Source organism: Trematomus bernacchii, unplaced genomic scaffold (assembly GCF_902827165.1).
Source record: "Trematomus bernacchii unplaced genomic scaffold, fTreBer1.1, whole genome shotgun sequence".
In the NCBI taxonomy this organism is placed as follows: domain Eukaryota; kingdom Metazoa; phylum Chordata; class Actinopteri; order Perciformes; family Nototheniidae; genus Trematomus; species Trematomus bernacchii.
In genome coordinates, this window is record NW_022987852.1 from 772,474 (window position 1) to 796,170 (window position 23,697).

The window sequence follows — 23,697 nt, forward strand, 5'->3', positions numbered from 1 at the left end:
CAGCCCTACAGGCTACTGTCCCCGCAGCTGCTGCCTCTCTGTTGGACTCCGGTACTACTCACGAGACGTTTCTCAGCTAAACATTCGGGGCTTTTCAGAAAAGATCCGGGGCTTCTAGTCACACCCTAGCGCCGCCACCGATCCACGCGCCTCGAAAGATCAAGGTGGATTTGCCCTTTGACAGATATATTAAATGTGGTCTTTTCAGGATAGAAGATGTTCGCTCATTACATCTAAGTATTTATATCAAAGAAACTTTTTGTTATGTGTGTCTTGCTTTTATATCTCAATGCACTGTAGATATATATTTATGTTATAATATAAAACAGGCATGTGTAGCGCCTCCTCACCCCAACGTCCTGCACCCTCAGTCGGGCTTCGTGTCCGGACAGCGTCGCCTCGATCCGGTCTCCTTCCTGGTTCAGCCTCTGGAGCTCCACCCCCTGCTCCAAACGCTCCTTCCTATTGGCCCACAGCTTGTCCAGCTTACACCAATCAGCTTTGAGCTTGTCCAGGGTTTGCTGGACGTCGACGTCTCCCGCCTTCCCATTGGACGAGCCCTGCTGGAGAGATTTCCCCAACTTCTCCATCTCTTTTAACCTGAGAGCACAAAGAATAAGGTGTATTAATTAATTTACAGCGACAAATATTATTAATATATCACATATTACAAATGAACTAAGCCTAAAAACCTTTTTCTCATTCTTCAAAGTTAAATGTTATTATATATAGAGGGGGGAGGGAGGGGAGAGACACACACACACACACACAGTCTTGCACTAATGTACATTTATCAAAGATATTGAAGTGACTGTTATTTTGTATATATTAATTGTTGTGTCTTAATGTGTGCATATGTATAAATGTGTCTGTTGATTGTGTATATATATATATATATATATACATATTTGTATACATATTTTTATACTGTATATATTTGTATTTTGTATTCGGGATTGTGGGAAATTTCGATCTCTGTCTGTACACACAAACTCAAAGCTTGACAATAAAGTTGACTTTGACTATATTGCACGTGACAGTGTTGTCCAGGTGAGGTTTACCTGCGCCTCTGCTCCTCCATCTCCAGCTGGAGATCCTGGTGTTGCTCCAGCAGGGCGACGGCGGATGCTACGTCAGTGGCCGTCTCGTCCTGAAGGAGGCGCTCCTGGACAGATTGGGTCCAGCGCTGCAGCTCCTTGGACTCCTGCTGGAAGCTCTGCAGCCTCCGAGCCTCCTCCAGCAGCCGCTGTCTGTCTGCAGCCTGACGCTTCAACTGGACCACAGGGACACAGTGTACTTTGTAGATACAGTAGGTGCTAAAACAAGTTGAAAGGCTTCTGGGTAAGCAGCTGAAAAAAGTAATGTTTTTAGCCTCGACTTAAAAGAACTCAGCGTTGGTGAAGACCTCAGGGTTTCTGGAAGTTTGTTGCACTTTGACTTGCTTTATGTGAAATGTGCTTCATAAATAAATGTGACTTGTCTGGTGTGAACTCTAATTGTAGGTTTTCATACATGTGTAGCTGTAGTGTTGATTTTAAAATCCTTTTATTTGTTTTCAAAGCACTAAATGGGCTGGCTCCGGCCTATATAGCTGAACTCCTCCAGCGCTACACCCCAGCCAGAGCTTTAAGGTCTGCTGACCAGCTGCTGCTGGTAGTGCCCAAGACCAGGCTCAAAACCCGAGGGCACCGAGCCTTCTCAGCAGCTGGCCCCAGGCTCTGGAACACTCTGCCCCTCCATGTGAGGTCGGCCCAGACCCTAGGGGTTTTTAAATCAAAACTAAAAACACACTTATTCTCTCTGGCTTTCTAGTTAGAGCGGAGCACGACTCCTGACTTTTCCGTGTGTTTTATTTTTATTTTTTTTATATAAATCTGTTGTAATTTATTGTCTTTTATTGTGATTGTAGTAATGTGTTTTTATTACATGTACAGCACTTTGGCTCGACCAAAAATCGCTTTTAAATGTGCTTTATAAATAAAACTTGATTTGATTTGATTTGATTTGATTTGTAGCCTCAGGCAGACATTTATCAAAGAATATCTTAACAGTCTGTGATGAAGGAAATCCTCGAACCTGATTGAGCAGAACCTCCAGACCCCGGACCTCCTCTGCGATCGCTGCGCTCTCCTCTGGACTGCAGTCCTGCTTCCTGTCATACAGAAAATACACATCATGGACTAGAACAGGGGAGTCAAACTCAATTTCATCGCGGACCACATTAGCATTATGGTTGCACTCAAAGGGCTGGTTGTAACTTTAAGAATATAAAAATATACATTTATAAATATATAATATATTAGGGGTGTAACGGTATCTGTATTCGTCCTGAACCGTCACGGTTCGGACGTCACGGTTCGGCACATGCAGTCAAGGTTCAAGGTTCTTTATTGTCAATCTGACATAGCTACAGAGTAATTATGTAGTTGAAAATCTTATGTCACAGGCTTCTCCAACAATGCAACATAAGTCACACGACGAATACGCCTTTTTATGAGAGGGAAAAAAGTCTGTCACTCAGGGCAGTATCCACTACACTATATATAATCCAGGGGGCGGTATTGCGCCTAAAAGCTGTTTGCCAGTCGCCCTTAAACAACAAATGAAGAACAAGAAGAAAACACAACAAAACGAACAAATCGGACGAGGACGGTGTGTCGGCGTTGTTCGGCAGCGGTGCGGTATGCTAATGTTAACACACGCCAAACATGCTAAATCATATCAGAAGGCATCACCCAGATTTGCCAATCACCGGAGCCCGGCAAAAGACAACAGCAGTTCAACAGCTCATCCCCGCTGCTTTTAAGAAGCCAATAGACATGCAAGCCGAGAGACCAAAATAAATAACGGAAGCTATTGGCATATATATTTCAACGGCTATGCTGCGCCCTCGAAACACTTTCTTATTATATATTTTGTAATATTTTCTATATATAACAGCTTGATGAAACCTTTTTGTTTGACATCAGCCATTATAGATAATACGGCCATCTGAGTGTGTGTGGTACTGTTTGGGGTTTGTTTGTAACTTTGTAATGCAGTTAATTATTCAAAATGTTAGAGTTTCTTATTTTTAAACTGAAAAATAAATAACAACAAACCTGGAATTATGCATTTGGGACTTTATTTAGCTTTTTCTTGTTGTACCGAACCCGTACCGAACCGTGACCCCCAAACCGAGGTACGTACCGAACCGTGAATTCTGTGAACCGTTACACCCCTATCATATATATAAAATAATGTATTATATGACATAATTGCAAATAATTGTTAGTCTCTTCATTTGGCATGTCACAAAATGAGATGCATTGTGGGACATGTAGTTTATGGGCAACGTCCTTCTGTAAAGCGGCATGTAACCGTATAATAAACAAATGATATTCTTTGCACCGTACATCTTGGCGACGCTCTTCAGATAAGCGATCTTGGCCTCGAGGGTCTGGATGTCCCTGAGGGTCTGACTCTGGGTCTTCTCCTCGCCCAGCAGAGTGAAGGAGCTGCAGCCCAGGTCCACGGTGCCGAGGCCGGACAGCTGGCCCTGAAGCTGAACTTTCGCCTCCTCGCAGCTCTGCAGGAACGACTTCACGTCCGCCGTGCTCAGCAGCTCGTGACCTTTCTCGTCCTTCAGCTGCTGGATCCGATCCCACCTGCAGACACAAGAAGAAGAAGAAGAATGGGAGGGATGAACCCCTCTGTAATGGTCACACATGCAGAGCACACAGTGACATTTGTTATCTGCTTTTAACCCATCCTAGTACCAGGAGCAGTGGGCAGAGGGATGGGAGATTAAATACAGATCAACTCGGAATGTCCTCAATTTTATTGTTCAAATAATTTTTAGTCACTAGTAAAACTCTAACACAGAGAAGACCTGACTATGCTGCCCCAGAACGCCTCGTTGGACATTTCTCATTTTCCATTGTTTTCTTCCTGGGTAGAGTGACGTGCCCATACCCAAATGGACCAATCCGTGGAGCCGTTACGTTACGTCTGTGGATTGGACTTCCTCACACACACACACTCAATCTTTTCTCAGCTGCAGCTCCGCCGATTTCTCCTCCCTGAGACGGCGGGACGCGGCGAGGCTGTGAGTCGGTGTGTGAGCACACACACAAACTCCCAGCCAGGCTGCGGGTGTGTGTGTGTGTGTGTGTGTGTGTTCGGGCTGGGTTTCGCTGTGTCTCGCTGTCTCGCAGACGGCCACTGGGCTCACAGGGAGGGGGGGGGGGGGGGGGCAGGAGCTCCAACAAGCCGTTTAGGACAGAGAGTGAATACACATGCTATACAGAGATGGGTATACTATAATTTAAATTAATAAATATGAATGATGAAAAATGTATAAATAACAGCAGATAAATACACAAATAAGTAAAAATAAATACATGAAAAATACAAATAAATTAAAACATTAAAAAAAATTATAGAATCATTAATAATAAATAAATGTTGAAATGTGTGCAAATGTGTATTTTGAAGGTGGAAATACTAATAATGATTGGGGAGTGGGGTAATGTGGATCTCTACTGTATTAGTACAGTAATCGCATCAATGCTACCCTACCCCAGTAGCCCCGCCTTTGGACCCTTTATTACACGGTAGTTCTTAGTTCAGGACGCGTCAGGGTTTACCTGTTGGAGACCCTCCTCTGCATGCTCTGGATCTCTCTCTGTTTGCTGTGTCGACTCTTCACCAGCTCCTCCGCCATGTTGATGATGTCATCCAACTGGCCCCGCCCACTCACCAGCTCAGTCAGGAAGTTCTGAAGAAAGTCAAATCTTAGATGTTAATATTATACTAAAGGAACTGCTGGTTTAAGTTGATGTCGTATTTTCAAAAGAATTCAGTCCAGTCGGGTCTTTAACTTTTAAAAACTATTTATCATTAAGAGTTTTTTAATTCAAGTCTAATATCCAAAAAGCTATATTCCAGGTGTTATTTAAAATCTAAAAGTAGTGTCTTGGCTTATCTGCTTTTGATGACCAGTTATAATGAAAAATGTTTTTAATTTCTGTGCAGAAGCTAGGTAATCTGAGGGGAACATGCAGAGATATTAGACATTTACGTTTGCTATATTAGATTAAATCCCTCTTTCTTTGAGATTTCCCAAACATGTTGTATTCCCTTAACACTAGAACCGCCAATCGGGTCAATTTGACCCAGAGCTGTTTTTTATTGTGTGTAACTTTTTTCAATAAAATATTAAAGTCTTCCAGTCCGTGACTTTTCCTGAAAGTGTGTTATGTAGCACCCTATGTTGTTAAAAATGGTCAATATGAAGTCAGATTGAAGAAATCGCCCAAAAAATTGCCATTTATACCTATTTCCGCCCAGCGGGTCATATTGACCCCACCCCTTTTCATATAAACATGACGTGTTGCTATAGCAACGCCTTTTGTCTACTGCGGTTCCTTATAGACTGAGTGATAGATTGAGAGAGAGATAGATGGATAGATATATTGATAGATAGTTATAGAGAGAGAGAGAGAGAGAGAGATAGAGACAGTCTGTAGTGAAGGAGTGCGCTCCCGTTCACGGGAGACTGCTCGCGCTGTGCTCCGCAGCAAACAGCTGTGGGGCGAGTTGAAAGTACGTTATGCTGGCCGCGGTGTCTAAATAATGCTTCCGGGCCAGCGGGCCATTTATAATGTCGAGCCCTGAGAGTCCACAGATTATATTGGTATACGTTTCATCCCTGTGCGATCAAAACTCTCTGTTCAATAAAAGAACATTTTACCTTGAAAATCAATGCATTCTAATAGCGGGTCAATTTGACCCAGGTGGCGGTTTTAGGTATAAAAAATCTCTGGCGGTTCTAGTGTTAATCAATGAGCATGATTTAAAGACTTTAAAATAATGACATCTTCACCTCGAATTTAGCCTGAACCACTACCAGGTTGTCTGCGTCGGAGCTGAAGGTGTTCAGGATGTTCTCCTTGTCCTCCATCCACGACTCAAACTCCTGGCAGCTGTTGTAGAAACGATGAAGACGCAGCGTCTCCTGCAGACTCCTCGTCTTCGACTGCAGACAAAAGGTGGGGAAATGTTATCAACAATACAGTAGACTGGATTACTATAATGGTGTCTTTACAGGCCACTCACAAAAAAATCCATAGACAGCTGCAGCTAATTTAAAGTGGACCTATCATGCTATATTTGAATAATATAGTGTAGGACCATACCTATATAAGGCATATTTATACTTTTCTGTTTTCAAAATACCAAACAGATCATGCATTTTAGCCATGCCTCATTTCGCTCAATTTGACATTTTTTAGATCTGTTTTAGCAAGGGCAGATTCAGTGAGAACAGCACCACCTACAGGCCTGGCATATGTACTACAGCGTCTCCAGCGCTTTCGAACGGCAATGGCCGTGGCTGTCTCCTCCTGATTGGTGGAGTTGGCCCAATAGCCGTAGCGCCACCGTCCTGACGTCAGGACAGTGTTCAAATCTGGATCAGTTTTTATCAGATCCGTTGCAGCCCCCTTTTTTAGAGATTTGGGTATGGAGGAAAATAGAGAGGGTTGTGTTTTCTGACACTTGGTGAGTTCCCTGGAACACCGGGGACACATATTCATGTAGAAAAGACGTACACAAGTGCATTTTGCATGATAGGTCCCCTTTAAGTAAAAAGTCAGTTATTATGCTCCATGTATCTGGAACAAACTCCCAGAAAATCTCATTTCTTTCAATCAACTACCTTTGATTCATTTAATAGCTAATCATATTTTAAACTGCAATGTAACTTTTATTCTTGTATTTTATGTAAGGGATAATGTGCAGCGAGGCACATGAGCCTGTCGGGTGTTCTTTTCCCCATAATGACCAAGTCGCTGCACATTATCCCGCTTATTACACGGCCAGATACTAAACAAACTAACGACTCGACTCCCAATATTAATTAAAATGATTTTATTGATTTAGAAAATGTTTTTATTGATTGACAATCAATGACATGCATCCGCTACGAAAAATAGTCCGTTGTTGCTATTTGAACTAGGCTACGTTGCAACGGCAGGAACTGCTTCGATAGCAACGAACTATGTGCAGGTTAGCATTTGAGCCTGAGCTGTAATTAACATTTACTTGAACGTTTCCATTAATAGTGCAATGTGGCAAATCTTTAGGGATATTCAGATCGACGTTTCTGTCCTCGATCCTCAAAGTAACTGGCAACTGAATAGGTTTTGCCGTTTGAGGTCTGGACCGTTGCGTAAAAGGACCGCAGCTGCGTGTTGAGGGTTTCTGCCCCGTAGCTGTCAAACTCTGTTGGTTGTTTTTTTTCAATCAGCCACTCTTTAAATAGTTTCGTAGCCCATAATGTGTTCCGTTTTGTATTCAATTCATGCCTGTCCTCTTCAATTTGGTCGATTTCTCTGTCATTCAAATCTCTGTGTCTTTTCGCCTCTCTTACTTCTCCGCTGTTTTCTTGTCCCGCTTGTCTTTTTCTTTTCTTCACTGGGAACTCATCAGCCCCTAACCATTCCTCCAAATGACTGTGCTCTCCAAATATATTAAAAGTAATGTTAAAATCCTCCATGTTGCTATCACACGACAGCGGAAAACTAAAGACAAGCAGACAGTTTGCTTTTCAAACTGTTACATTTGAAAAACAGTTAAATCGACCGAACTTCTTTGTGCAGATGTGAGCGTCCTTAACAACGGTCAATAAATCCTTGACAGCGGTCTGTCTGTTCTGGATTAACAGCGTGTCACATGTTCTGAATTGACCAATCAGAATTGAGTATTCAACTAAGCCATGTAATAAACCTGTCTTATTGTATTTTAGTGTTCATCTGTACTGAAATGGGCCATCACGAGTATTTGTACTCTTGGTACGTTAAGTATACTTTAATGCCAATACTTTTGTACATGTGAGATTTGAATGCAGGACTTTAATTAGTGCCAGAATACTTTCCCAAGAGTCAGTATTGCTTCTTTACTGAAGTGGAAAGTTCTTCTGCAAACAACTAGAAAATCTTACTTTTCATGGAAGCTGCTTTAAATGTTCTCTGCATCATCACAACTTCCTTTCTTCAGGCTTGAGTTTAATCTTCACACACACTCCAGTGTAATCAAACTACATTTCCCAGCTGCCCCCTCACCTTCACCAGGTTGTACAGGGAGTTGTAGTCTTTGTCCAGGCCGGCCTGTGTGCTCTCCACAGTGTCTCTCTGGTACTGAGCGTCTGGCAGCCATGTTGTTTGGATCTCAGCGGTGCCGCGACGCATCGAGCGTCTGCGTCTCGGACGACTCAACTTCCTGTTCGGGCTCTCTTGCTCGCCATTGGTGGAGATGGGCTCAGAGGGGGGAGGAGCCTGAGCAGAAAGAGGAATGAAGAGGATGATTTGACTCATACTTACTTAGTCCCCTATTATACTGTTTCTCATCAATATATCACAGGTCTCAGATATATACAGAGCCTGTCTCTGATTGGCTGAAACACCAAACAGATCATTGCAGCATTACCCATAGACCCCTCTGTTTCAGCCCTGTTTCAAAAGTGCTGATTCTCTGTCTGTTACTTCAGGACAAAAAGAGAGAGAATCTTTGTTCCTGAAACTTTCAGAATCTCTTCACACAGAGGGGACACATGTTGATGAAGAAGAGACATGAAGAAGAGGGGACACATGTTGATGAAGAAGAGACATGAAGAAGAGACGACACATGTTGATGTAGAAGAGACATGAAGAAGAGGGGACACATGTTGATGTAGAAGAGACATGAAGAAGAGGGGACACATGTTGATGTAGAAGAGACATGAAGAAGAGGGGACACATGTTGATGAAGAAGAGACATGAAGAAGAGGGGACACATGTTGATGAAGAAGAGACATGAAGAAGAGGGGACACATGTTGATGTAGAAGAGACATGAAGAAGAGGGGACACATGTTGATGTAGAAGAGACATGAAGAAGAGGGGACACATGTTGATGTAGAAGAGACATGAAGAAGAGGGGACACATGTTGATGTAGAAGAGACATGAAGAAGAGGGGACACATGCTGATGAAGAAGAGACATGAAGAAGAGGGGACACATGTTGATGAAGAAGAGACATGAAGAAGAGGGGACACATATTGATGTAGAAGAGACATGAAGAAGAGGGGACACATGTTGATGTAGAAGAGACATGAAGAAGAGGGGACACATGTTGATGTAGAAGAGACATGAAGAAGAGGGGACACATGTTGATGTAGAAGAGACATGAAGAAGAGGGGACACATGTTGATGTAGAAGAGACATGAAGAAGAGGGGACACATGTTGATGTAGAAGAGACATGAAGAAGAGGGGACACATGTTGATGAAGAAGAGACATGAAGAAGAGGGGACACATGTTGATGAAGAAGAGACATGAAGAAGAGACATGAAGAAGAGGGGACACATGTTGATGTAGAAGAGACATGAAGAAGAGGGGACACATGTTGATGTAGAAGAGACATGAAGAAGAGGGGACACATGTTGATGAAGAAGAGACATGAAGAAGAGGGGACACATGTTAGACCTTGATGTAGAAGAGACATGAAGAAGAGGGACACTGTTGATGTAGAAGAGACATGAAGAAGAGGGGACACATGTTGATGTAGAAGAGACATGAAGAAGAGGGGGACACATGTTGATGTAGAAGAGACATGAAGAAGAAGGGGGACACATGTTGATGATAGAAGAGACATGAAGAAGAGGGGACACATGTGATGAAGAAGAGACATGAAGAAGAGGGGACACATAGTTGATGTAGAAGAGACATGAAGGAAGAGGGGACACATATTGATGTAGAAGAGACATGAAGAAGAGGGGACACATGTTGATGTAGAAGAGACATGAAGAAGAGGGGACACATGTTGATGTAGAAGGACATGAAGAAGAGGGGGACACATGTTGATGTAGAAGAGACATGAAGAAGAGGGGACACATGTTGATGTAGAAGAGACATGAAGAAGAGGGGACACATGTTGATGTAGAAGAGACATGAAGAAGAGGGGACACATGTTGATGAAGAAGAGACATGAAGAAGAGGGGACACATGTTTGATGTAGAAGAGACATGAAGAAGAGGGGACACATGTTGATGAAGAAGAGACATGAAGAAGAGGGGACACATGTTGATGAAGAAGAGACATGAAGAAGAGGGGACACATGTTGATGAAGAAGAGACATGAAGAAGAGGGGACACATGTGATGAAGAAGAGACATGAAGAAGAGGGGACACATGTTGATGAAGAAGAGACATGAAGAAGAGGGGACACATGTTGATGAAGACGAGACATGAAGAAGAGGGGACACATGTTGATGAAGACGAGACATGAAGAAGAGGGGACACATGTTGATGAAGACGAGACATGAAGAAGAGGGGACACATGTTGATGAAGACGAGACATGAAGAAGAGGGGACACATGTTGATGAAGAAGAGACATGAAGAAGAGGGGACACATGTTGATGAAGAAGAGACATGAAGAAGAGGGGACACATGTTGATGAAGAAGAGACATGAAGAAGAGGGGACACATGTTGATGAAGAAGAGACATGAAGAAGAGGGGACACATGCTGATGAAGAAGAGACATGAAGAAGAGGGGACACATGTTGATGAAGAAGAGACATGAAGAAGAGGGGACACATGTTGATGAAGACGAGACATGAAGAAGAGGGGACACATGTTGATGAAGACGAGACATGAAGAAGAGGGGACACATGTTGATGTAGAAGAGACATGAAGAAGAGGGGACACATGTTGATGTAGAAGAGACATGAAGAAGAGGGGACACATGCTGATGAAGAAGAGACATGAAGAAGAGGGGGACACATGTTGATGTAGAAGAGACATGAAGAAGAGGGGACACATGTTGATGTAGAAGAGACATTTTGAAGAAGAGGGGACACATGTTGATGAAGAGAGACATGAAGAAGAGGGGACACATGTTGATGTCAGAAGAGACATGAAGAAGAGGGGACACATGTTGATGTAGAAGAGACATGAAGAAAGAGGGGACACATGTTGATGAAGAAGAAGAGGGACCCATGTTGATGAAGAGAGACATTGAAGAAGAGGGGACACATGTGATGAAGAAGAGACATGAAGAAGAGGGGACACATGTGATGTAGAATAAGAGACATGACGAAGATGGGGACACATGTTGATGTAGAAGAGACATGAAGAAGAGGGGACACATGTTGACTGTAGAAGAGACATCGAAGAGAGGGGACACATGTTGAGAAGAACGATGGGGAACATGTTGATGAAGAAAGAGACATGAAGAAGAGGGGACACATGTGGATGAGAAGGAAGGACATGAAGAAGAGGGGACACATGTTGATGAGAAGAGACATGAAGAAGAGGGGGACACATGTTGATGTAGAAGAGACATGAAGAAGAGGGGACACATGTTGATGAAAGAAGAGACCATGAAGAAGAGGGGACACATGTTGATGTAGACGAGACATGAAGAAGAGGGGACACATGTTGATGTAGAAGAGACATGAAGAAGAGGGGACACATGTTGATGAAGAGGAGCATGAAGAAGAGGGGGACACATGTTATGTAGAAGAGGACATGAAGACCATGAAGAAGAGGGGACACATGTTGATGAAGAAGAGACATGAGAAGGGACAATGTTGATGAAGAAGAGACATGAAGAAGAGGGGACACATGTTGATGTAGAAGAGACATGAAGAAGAGGGGACACATGTTGATGAAGAAGAGACATGAAGAAGAGGGGACACATGTTGATGAAGAAGAGACATGAAGAAGAGGGGACACATGTTGATGTAGAAGAGACATGAAGAAGAGGGGACACATGTTGATGTAGAAGAGACATGAAGAAGAGGGGACACATGTTGATGAAGAAGAGGGGACACATGTTGATGAAGAAGAGACATGAAGAAGAGGGGACACATGTTGATGAAGAAGAGACATGAAGAAGAGGGGACACATGTTGATGTAGAAGAGACATGAAGAAGAGGGGACACATGTTGATGTAGAAGAGACATGAAGAAGAGGGGACACATGTTGATGTAGAAGAGACATGAAGAAGAGGGGACACATGTTGATGAAGAAGAGACATGAAGAAGAGGGGACACATGTTGATGTAGAAGAGACATGAAGAAGAGGGGACACATGTTGATGTAGAAGAGACATGAAGAAGAGGGGACACATGTTGATGAAGAGGAGACATGAAGAAGAGGGGACACATGTTGATGTAGAAGAGACATGAAGAAGAGGGGACACATGTTGATGAAGAAGAGACATGAAGAAGAGGGGACACATGTTGATGAAGAAGAGACATGAAGAAGAGGGGACACATGTTGATGAAGAAGAGACATGAAGAAGAGGGGACACATGTTGATGTAGAAGAGACATGAAGAAGAGGGGACACATGTTGATGTAGAAGAGACATGAAGAAGAGGGGACACATGTTGATGAAGAAGAGACATGAGGAAGTGGGTTTTGCATAATATGTGACCTTTAAGAGAAGTGATCTTAAGGGATGGTGGATGTGATATACATGCTATAGATTGTACCGTGGCAGGCAGCAGGCTGAGGTAGGTTTTGGGGATGAGCTGCTGGTTTCCTCGACTGTCTTTGGCCAGAACTCGGTCTCCATCCGGCTCAGTGCCGACGATGCTTACTATCTCATTACGATCCCACGGAAACTGACCTGAAATCAGTTCAGATAAACAGACAATGTTGGACAACTGTCTGCCTTTAATAGTCTACAACCAAGTGTAAACACAGTAGCTTTTTTTTTTACTGGAAGTTATTTAAAAGTAAGAATGTACAATAAGAAAACGAAAGAATCAAAATATATTTATATGAACATAGGAAGTTAAAGTAGATGTTTTGTTCCCATCATGCCCTGTTATGACACAGCGAGCAGATCTCTGTGGAGGAAATTCTTAAGAGAAACTGATCAATTATTCATAGACAAAGTTTGTCTTTTGTTATATTTAATAAAGTAATAAAGAAAGTCAATATAAAAGTGAAATCGATCCCAAATGTAGGAACAGAGATACTCCATCCTCAGAGGATAGAGAAGTTCTGTACCCTGAACACAGCTCACAGTCACATTATATAGTAGAGAATATCCAACTGGTCCCACCCTTAACACTAGAACCGCCAACGGGTACGTTTTACCCGCAGCTGTTTTTTGATTGTATGTAACTTTTTTTCAATACAATATTAAAGTCTCCCAGTCCGTGACTTTTCCTGAAAGTGTGTTACAGTATGTAGCACCCTCTGTTGTTAAAAATTGTCAATATGAAGTCAGATTGAAAAGATTGCCCAAATAATTGCCATTTATACCTATATCCGCCAGCGGGGTAATATTTAACTCGTAGAAAATGCAGCGTAAACATGACGTGTGCTATAGCAACGCCTTTTGTCTACTGCGGGTTCCATATATAGGATAGGTGGATGGATGGATGGATGGATGGATGGATGATGGATGGATGATGGATGGATGGATGATGGATGGATGATGGATGGATGGATGGATGGATGGATGGATGGATGGATGGATGGATGGATGATGGATGGATGATGGATGGATGGATGGTGATGGATGGATGGATGGATGGATGGGATGGATGGATGGATGGATGGATGGATGGATGGATGGATGGATGGATGGATGATGGATGGATGGATGGATGGATGATGGATGGATGGATGATGATGGATGGATGATGGATGGATGGATGATGGATGGATGGATGGATGGATGGATGATGGATGGATGATGGATGGATGGATGGATGGGATGGATGGAGGATGGATGGATGGATGGATGATGGATGGATGGATGATGGATGGATGGATGATGGATGGATGATGGATGGATGGAGATGGATGGATGGATGGATGGATGGATGGATGGATGGAGATGGATGATGGATAGAGAGAGAGAGAGAGAGAGAGAGAGAGAGAGAGAGACAGATAGACAGTGTAACATCTTGGAGAATACAAGATCTTGGATGACTGAGCTCACGTTGAGGACGTAATGCATGTGTGCAGGTTACGTGCCAGTTGAATAAAGATGGACACTCGGAATGAGAGAAGTAGTCCGCGTCGTCTGTTTATGTAGACAATTATATGTCCATAGAACAGAACATTACAGATAGATAGTTATAGATAGATAGAGAGAGAGATAGAGAGATTTGTACCTAAACAAAACACAAGTCTAACACCAAGCGTTTAAATCAGCACTGGTAGCGATATTTTATACTTCATGCTATCTGCACAAACTATATCATATGGAAAGCTGAGAGTCCACAGATTCTATTGGTATAAGTTTCATCCCTGTGCGATCAGAACTCACTGTTCTGTATGATAAATAAAAGAACATTGTACCTTGAAAATCAATAGCGGGTACATTTTACCCGTTGGCGGTTTTAGGTACACAGCGACCTCTGGCGGTGCTAGTGTTAAATTCCCTTAGCCATCATCCCCATCATTAAACCATAAAACCCTCTCGTCCTTTAACCATTTGCAAATCCACCTTTTACTTCCTTTGCCCTCCAGAAATGTAAACCCTTAACACATGTCTCTGTTAAACACATACAAGACGACAAATACAATTTAACAGTGTAAAAGGCAATCAGAGTATAAGACTATATGTTTTAAATGATTATATGATCATTTGACACGACGACCTCCATACCTCTGCTGTATTTGAAGCGGACCTTGGCCTTGCTGTCCTCGCTCTGAGAGTCTCTGGTTCCCTTGCCTCTCCTCACAGCAGGCTGAGGTGACGTCACCTTTCCTCCATCCTCCTCGTCTCCTGAGGAGTCGCTGTACTGGATCATCTTACTCTGCTGAGGCTCCGCCTACACAGGAAGAGAGTTGGCATTGTTACGATCTGTTTACTTTCAGTTTTATTTTGAATTATCACAGTCTGTCCGTTTCCTGTTTGACTTTGAAAGGTGTTCACCCCCTGTCTGTCCTGTCTGTGTCTTCCCTGTCTTGTCGTCTTGATTGGTCATGTATGTATTTAAGTTCTGGTTTTCTGTTGGGGTCTTGTGGGTTCGTTTTACAAACTAAGAGGGAAGGAGTCTGTTTTTGCACATCCAGTCACCTTGAATAAAGGTTATTTTTGGTTTAAACACTTGTCTGTGTGCACTTGGGTCCATCCTGCGCTGCTCAACCCTGACAGGCATATATATATATTTTTTAGCTCCTGACTGGACCATTATTTCTGTCTACCGTTACCCACCTAGCGAACACACATGGGCTTCTGTTTATCTGCTTGTAAAGTGTCAATATAGAAGGTTTAATTACTTTGTGGAATACCTGACCTCTAGCTAGTAGCCTGACTGTACGACTCTCACAAAAGGGCCCTTTGTACAATTATTCTAACCAAGCATCATTTGTTGTTATTATTTTTATTTTATGATCGCTGTAGTGTCTGATTGGTAATCTTACCCCTTTGTATTTTTCTGTTTTCTTTTAACCAGGAACACTTAACTAACATGTTTTGTAGCCTGACCTTCCTCTTTCTGTATGCTGTACCATGTGAGCTATGTACCATGTGAGCTGTGTACCATGTGAGCTGTGTACCATGTGAGCTATGTACCATGTGAGCTGTGTACCATGTGAGCTGTGTACCATGTGAGCTATGTACCATGTGAGCTATGTACCATGTGCGCTATGTACCATGTGAGCTATGTACCATGTGAGGTATGTACCATGTGAGCTGTGTACCATGTGAACTATGTACCATGTGAGCTGTGTACCATGTGAGCTGTGTACCATGTGAGCTATGTACCATGTGAGCTGTGTACCATGTGAGCTGTGTACCATGTGAGCTGTGTACCATGTGAGCTGTGTACCATGTGAACTATGTACCATGTGAGCTGTGTACCATGTGAGCTGTGTACCATGTGAGCTGTGTACCATGTGAGCTGTGTACCATGTGAGCTGTGTACCATGTGAACTATGTACCATGTGAGCTATGTACCATGTGAACTATGTACCATGTGAGCTATGTACCATGTGAACTATGTACCATGTGAGCTGTGTACCATGTGAGCTGTGTACCATGTGAGCTGTGTACCATGTGAGCTGTGTACCATGTGAGCTGTGTACCATGTGAGCTGTGTACCATGTGAGCTGTGTACCATGTGAACTATGTACCATGTGAGCTGTGTACCATGTGAGCTGTGTACCATGTGAGCTGTGTACCATGTGAGCTGTGTACCATGTGAGCTGTGTACCATGTGAACTATGTACCATGTGAGCTATGTACCATGTGAGCTGTGTACCATGTGAGCTATGTACCATGTGAACTATGTACCATGTGAGCTGTGTACCATGTGAGCTGTGTACCATGTGAGCTATGTACCATGTGAGCTGTGTACCATGTGAGCTGTGTACCATGTGCGCTATGTACCATGTGAGCTATGTACCATGTGAGCTGTGTACCACTTGTGTTCATAAATAAAACTTTAATAACAAAAATATAGAAGGTTCAGTTCTCTGTACTTACAGTCAGAGCTGTTCGCTGCGCGGCGCTCCTCGCTTGCTCTGAAAGTCTCTTTATCTCCGAAGCGTAGGCAGACATTTCCCTCTCGATCCTCTGGTGTCGCTGCAGCAACGCCGCCGTGCTCGACTCATCTTTCCCATGATCCTCGCTGGTTAGAAGCGGTTTCCTGTCGCCAAGCCAGGACTCGGCCTCCGCCACATCTGCAAAGTACTGAAACGAGGAAAATTAGAAAGCGATCACAGGGGTAGACATTAAAGGTGGGGTAGGTAATTTTGGAGAAACCAGCTCGAGATCGCTAGAATTTGAAAATACACAACTGGAAAAAATCTTCCACTTCCTTACAGAGCCCCTCCTCCAACACACACGAACGCGCACATGACCAATGAGGGCACGAGATAAGTTTGTGCACAGATGGAAGGCTGACAGGCAGGTAGGCCATCCAGTTATTTTAGCCGGGCCGGCTCAGATGATTGGTCGTGCTTTTTACAGTACTACAGCTTCCACAGATGATATTTATTAATGGATTTTTTGTCAAAGCACTTCAGATATTCATTGCTATCGGGATGTTAAGAGCATTCCATGGAATATAACAAAAAGTGTATCTCGAGCCGGTTTCTCAAACTTACATACCCCACCTTTAAGGGTAAAATTCCATTCCGGCTTGTATTATCACTGGCCCCACCATTGTAACCACTGACCCGGAGCATTCGTCAAAAAAAATCGACTAATAATGAAGAAAATGAACTCATTTGTTGCAATAGTAATTTATGCACAAACTACAACATTTGAATCATCAGTTCTTCCTCATTTTCCTCAATTGTTCATATTTGGTTTATTAAAATAATTATATTGTGGTCATTGTTAAAAAATGTCTGCTATTATCATTATTATGAGTATTATTATTTGTATAATGCGCTTTCTGCCTTCCTGCCATCAGGAGTTAGACATGTAATGGCTATGTAATAGATCAGAACCTTCATTCTCCTTCTGGGACATTTCCCTGAAGCGAATATACCTTTATATTTTCTACTCTTCACTTACTTGTCAGCAGGTCAGCATTGATGTACAGAGCCGACTAAAGACCTTGTTTATATCATCATATTGAAGCCAACTCCATCGATCAAGCCAGTGTGGCTGAAACTTTCTCTCCCTCTTCTTCTCCTTCTTCTCATACTCCCTGTCACTCTCCTTTAACTCTTCCGGTGACATTCTTTTATTTGAAGATTGTTTTTTGCCCGGCGCTTGGCCGGTTACCGTTGGTATTAAAAACAATTTGGCGAATGGTTAGGTGGTGCGAAAGTCTAGTGCGCTCCGCAGCAAACAGCTGTTTGCTTTTCACCCAACAATGACAACCGCCTCACGAAACGCTATGTTGTAGCATTAATAAACGAAACAATTTAACAAAATTGCTTGTCAAAATACCAACACCACAGGACCATTTTTTTTAAAGCCATATTTTTAGTGGCCCGAGCGGGCAAGTGGAAAGTACGTTATGCTGGCCCGGGGGGTCTGAATAGTACCAAAAAAAAAAGAAATTATACAATTTACAAAAAACACATCCTGTAACAAGTTCTGAGGATTTATTTATTTAGTTTTGATTAACGGCATATATGTATATTGCACATATTGCACATAGTTGTGTGTTTATTACAGTAGTAGAATTGTGTAAATACCATAATGGTTGTAAAGACTGCGGTGTTTTAAATATAAATGTCCTCGTGTACCTGTTTGATGATGGCGGCGGCCTCCAGTCTGTTTCTTCGAGCCGTGGCCTCGTCGGTCAGATGGCTCCACATCTTCTTCAGAGTGCTGATCCACTTCTGTATTGATCTCTGATTGGGTTGACTCTGTTTGGACTGAAGATCCTGACCTCTACCCAGAATCCCCTGGTACAGAGACTCCTGGGCCTGGAGCTCCGCCTCCAACACCTGACAGGATAGAAGTAGGAATATACAAATCAATATTATGGATTAATTGGATTGCAATAAAAAAAAGATTATATTATATATCGTTACACATGTTTTTTTTTTCTTTGATATTTTTCTGAAGATATTTAAAATGGCACTGTCGTATACATTTAATTAATCCATTTGATAATATGTAATCAACTTAGACACCCCTCCCATAAAAAATTAAAAAACATAAATTACAATAAAAATATTTATAACTCATATTCGTATATTCGACTAATCATTCCCATCCCTATTACATATATTTTTCCAAACTATATTTTTGCATATTCATATTTTTTTTAGGTATTTATACGTTTAAAAAAATATTTATAATTGTATGTATTTATTCATTTCATGTATTCTTTTTTTTAAATATTTTTTTTGTATACATTTTTATGACTTTTAGTTTAATAAAACAAATTACAGAAAATCCCACAGTGAGAAATGTTACATGTATAGGCACTGAGGTTGCTTAAGATATTTTTTTAAAAAGTCAGAATTTCGACATTTAAAAAAAAAGTCAGAATTTGAGATTTTAAGAAACATTTTGAGAAAAAGTCAGAATTTCCAGAAAAATTCAGGATTTTGAGAAAAAGTCGGTATTTTGTAGATGACAGGATGTATGATTATCTACAAGAACCGGTATTCCTCCATCATGTGATTGTGTAACTCCCTCTTTTGTATATCAGCATGTGAAGGTGATGACTACTTCCATTCTTGAGAGGAAAATAAATACATGGATCCTGATATTGAAGCTCAAGCCGGTGACGAGCGATATCTTTCTAACATTCTGTTTATGGTGTTGAGAGCGCCACCTTGTGTTTGTGTTGAGCGAGCTGGATGTGGTTTAGATCTCTTCCAAGTCCGGCTATCTGAAGCCTCAACCAGCGCTCATACAGCCAGGCCTCCATCTCCTCAGAGTCATGGAAGAACTCAAAGAGCTTCAACTGAGCCTCCAACTGTCTCCTCCTGCAGGGGAGAGGAGGGAGGAGACAAGAGAGGAGGAGAGGGAACAAGAGAGGAGAGGAGGGAACAAGAGAGGAGAGGAGAGGAGGGAACAAGAGAGGAGAGGAGGGAACAAGAGAGGAGAAAATGAGAGATGAAGATGGAGGGACGTATTAATATATAAATGTTCATATCTGTTGTTGAGATATAATCTGTTCCTCAATCACAAACTATAAATAGAAAACTGAAGGAAACCTGTTGCTGCTGAGCGACACCAGAGATTTATACTGAGCTTCGAGAGCCCTCACTCTGCTCTGGATCTGCTGACCGTCTCTCGCTTTCACCTGAGAGAAGGAGAGAAGAGATAGGTGAGGACAAAACTCACACACACAATCAGAAGACCTCTCGTGAATTACCATGATCTAAAACGTCACCTGACAGCAGTGGTTGCGTTAGACTTTTTCGTTGTCTGTCATTTTGACGGACAGGATCGTAACATTTCCGTCATAATCCATTATTACCCGTCATTTTATTTTTCATGTTTTAATGATGAGACATATTTAATATTTATGTTTGGGTACTAAGCAGCAAATGTTCATTCATTCCTTTTTTTTATGATTCATACAGAACTTTTAAGGGCATGGAGAAAAAAAAAGATGAACAGAGACACCGACCGTGCGGTCACTTTTCATGTCGAAACGAATATGAATGATTTATTTTTTCCTTGCCACTTGCTTGTCCCTCTGCTGCTGGCTGAACGTTGTCAGTGTTAGTCTTACTGGCTTGTCCTTCATCCTCCACTGCATCAATCCCTCTTCTTTCACCTCGTTTATCCACACCATCACAATTACTGGGCTTATTAAAAAAGCTTCGGACACTCAGCTGCCGTGACATTTTGCGATTGCTAAAGCCGGTTAAACAACGAGGAAATCAACGAGGTCAAATACAAGACTAGACAATAGCTACTTAATATGCACACACTCGCCACCAACTGGACAGGGGTGTGAATTACTAAATAATAGTTACAGTAGAGTACAGTAGATCGCCCTCAGTCGACCTGGCCATAAGGATGTAATATAATGTGGGCCGCTGGTGGACATTTTGGCGCTGTTCCGAGTTGTGTTCTAATCTGTCAAAATGACGGACTGCTTTCAGAGTTTTCCGTCATTCTTGGAAAAATTACGTCATAGACGGAAAATATTCGGTTAACGCGACCTCTGCCTGACAGTATGGTGAAAGTATCACTATCATACCTTCAGCGCTGTCCTGCTGATGGCGGAGATGGTTTCTCCGTGAGCTGAGAATTGAGCTTCGAGGAGATCCTGTTTCTGGAGGAGAGACTCAACCTCTGCCAGCTGTTTGCCAAATTCAGAGGAACTGGCCTGGGACTGGGAGACACAAGAGGATAGGGGGATAAAGGGATGAGGGAGAGGGAGAGTGAAGTAAGAAGGAGGAAGGAGAAACATTACATTACATGTCACTTATTAGACGCTTTTATCCAAAGCGACTTACATACTCAGTACTGTGGGCAATCCCCACAGGAGCAATTTGGGGTGAAGTGTCTCAGGGACATGCTGACTGCAGTGGGGTTTGAACCAACGCACTAGTCCACTGCGCCACACGCCTCCCGGTTTATTTGTTCATTTTTGACTTAGGAAACATACATTTACATCTGTGGTGATGCTTTCATGGGCAAACTAGAAAAAATACTTCAATGATACAATATTTGTTTTGCATACTTTCTCTCAGAATCAAAAGAATCTACATTTGATTCTATTTTAATATTTTACACTTCTTTTATATAATTATTTGTATAAATACACATCATTAATTGGGGTGAACTCGGGTGAATCCGAATCAGAAATGTTGTATTTGTAGACATAACATTTTGTATTTTAATTTCTCTCAATGTTCTTCCAAAGTTGTATAAACACAGCTAAGAAAAAGGAGAACACAGGGCCTTTTTTTTTACACAAGATGCGATGAATTTGTGTATTTACAATCAGAAATGTACTTTTATTTTGTACATGCATACACTTTCCGTTTTCTCAGCATCCTCCGTATTAATTATAAGAGTTTCGTAGTAAACTCACTTGTAGTTCTTTCAGGTCCTGGGACACGAGCTCGATGTCTCTGAGGATGCTGAGGCTTTCAACTACATTTCCCAGCAGCCCCCTCTGCTCTTGGAGCTGCTGCAGAAGATCCTTCCATCGGTGGCTAATGTTCTCCTCTCTTTAATACACAAATAAAAACACAAAAATATGTTTTAATCAGTAAACAAACAAACAAATAAATGATGTCAATATATACATGTATTTATTTATTAAACAAGGATCACGTATATAAATGAATAACTCTCAAAAGAGATGATTTTAGCTAGATTAAGTTATTAGCTGATTTCCATGAACATCCATTGTTTTGCACCGTGGGAACGTTTGTGACTTTTTTAAGCTTAGCTGTTATAGTTATAGTTTAATATACATAACTTCTGTCATTTATAGTCAAACGGGCGTATGCTTAAAACAATGTAAATGTTGTCTCTCTCCCACCTCTCCATGATCTGCTCCTTGCTGTGGTAGTTTCCTCTCTCGATGGTCTTAGCCATGTCTCTCAGAGCAGCGAAGCGAGGCTCTCTGGCCAGAGCGTCGGTGGAGAGCGCTTCCAGACGGCGTCCGGCTGCCTGAGCCTCCTCCAGGGAAGAGAGACCCCGAATATCCTGTCTTCGGATCAGACGCAGCGTATCCTCCAGATACCCCTCCCTCAACGCTGCCTGAGACACAAAACAAACTCGCTGAGGCAAGGCAAGTTTATTTATATAGCACTTTTCAACACAAGGCAATTCAAAGTGTCAATCTAACCCACGGGACCGCGCCGCCCGGCACGTTCATGCGACGTGTTCAGTACTACATGAGTTTTACCTTTACCCATGGATGCACAATAAGAACGGATTATATGATTATATGAATACTTTCGTGACGTTTCGCTCTCTCAAAAGTTGGGCCATTTTGTCTTCATGCGCCAATGAGCAACTCTCATAGGAATGAACGAGACCCCGCCTCCCACGCTGTATCCAGTTCTTATTATACATCCATGGTTCACACGGGCAAAACTCAAACGGACTTTAAACTTTAAACACAAGTCATGTGCACGGAAATGCTGTTCAACCATTGGTCAGACATTAAGGGGGTACAAACACAAATCCCGGCCATTTCTACCGGAGCCTCCGCCATGGAGCATCGGCACTTTCGGCAGGTTATTTTCATGCTGCTGTTAATCTGGAGATCAACAGACTCTAGCAGACGGCGCATATGATTATACAATCAGACAACGTGCGATAAAAACATTATAACACATATAATGAGACACGTTCTGCAGTAAGGAGGGGGTTTCACCGACGGCAGGTGGCTCTTACTTTTATGTATAGTTTTTAGTTTGATGGTTGTTTTTACTTTACACGACACTGTTCAACACTTAATTCTGCTTCACTCTTTCCCTAACGATTCTGAAGACATCCGCGTTCTTGTGACACGTAAATACTACGCTTCCTATGTTTTGGTGCGGACTGCGTTCACACCAGCGATGATCCGCTCCAGAGTTCACAAGCAAGCGCTCCGAGACCACCTCTTTTAGACGGACCAGAGTCCGGTTGTTTAGTTCACTTCAGAGGTCTCGGACTGCGTTCACACCGACCCAAACGAACCGCACCAAGCGGGTAAACGCACCAGGGTTCGATTCAACCGGACTATACAAGGCTGGTGTGAATGCGACCTTAAACATTTGTTAGGTCAAAAATATATATTTCTTTGCAATTGAAGCTGAAGTTCACAATTATTTGAGTAACAGAATCAGTTCGTTAAGGAGATAAGAGACTCTTTGCATATTAGTTATATTTATACAAACCAGTTTTACAAAACATATATTTCCCGGGGGCTTAAGACTCTTGTAACAAAGAGAATGTTCAGCCCTAACTATACGTCCTTTTTTGAAGCATTTCGTTGCCCTCTTACCTGTACGGACAATAAAGTAGAATTGAATCTATTCTAAGAGTAAAAAACACATCTATTTTCAGATTAGATGTGTTTCTGTTCTGTTGTTTACCTTCCTCTCAAACTTCTGTGCGAGCTGCTCCAGGTTCTCCAGGCGGAGCAGAGCCTCCTGCAGAGCTCGCTCTCGCTCGTGTTCAGCTCTCTCTAACACAGCCCAACTCTTCTCTATGTCACTCAGGGTTTTACCTACACACACACACACACACACACACACACACACACACACACACACACACACACACACACACACACACACACACACACACACACACACACACAC

The 23,697-nt window shown here is 42.3% G+C and overlaps 1 protein-coding gene across 1 annotated transcript in view; it reads right to left on the reverse strand.

Annotated features, from left to right (window-relative positions):
• The window catches only part of sptbn5 (spectrin, beta, non-erythrocytic 5), a gene marked incomplete in the record, with an annotated part of 102,769 nt that overhangs the window by 58,291 nt on the left and 20,781 nt on the right, over window positions 1-23,697 (reverse strand). Inside the window, 17 exon segments of the mRNA XM_034113445.1 lie at window positions 351-600; window positions 1,062-1,273; window positions 2,077-2,152; window positions 3,396-3,647; window positions 4,629-4,759; window positions 5,867-6,019; window positions 8,106-8,318; window positions 12,516-12,652; window positions 14,654-14,819; window positions 16,478-16,684; window positions 18,199-18,402; window positions 19,242-19,395; window positions 19,627-19,715; window positions 20,625-20,759; window positions 21,465-21,603; window positions 21,921-22,141; window positions 23,470-23,603. Of these exon segments, the coding sequence (XP_033969336.1) occupies window positions 351-600; window positions 1,062-1,273; window positions 2,077-2,152; window positions 3,396-3,647; window positions 4,629-4,759; window positions 5,867-6,019; window positions 8,106-8,318; window positions 12,516-12,652; window positions 14,654-14,819; window positions 16,478-16,684; window positions 18,199-18,402; window positions 19,242-19,395; window positions 19,627-19,715; window positions 20,625-20,759; window positions 21,465-21,603; window positions 21,921-22,141; window positions 23,470-23,603 (2,873 nt within the window).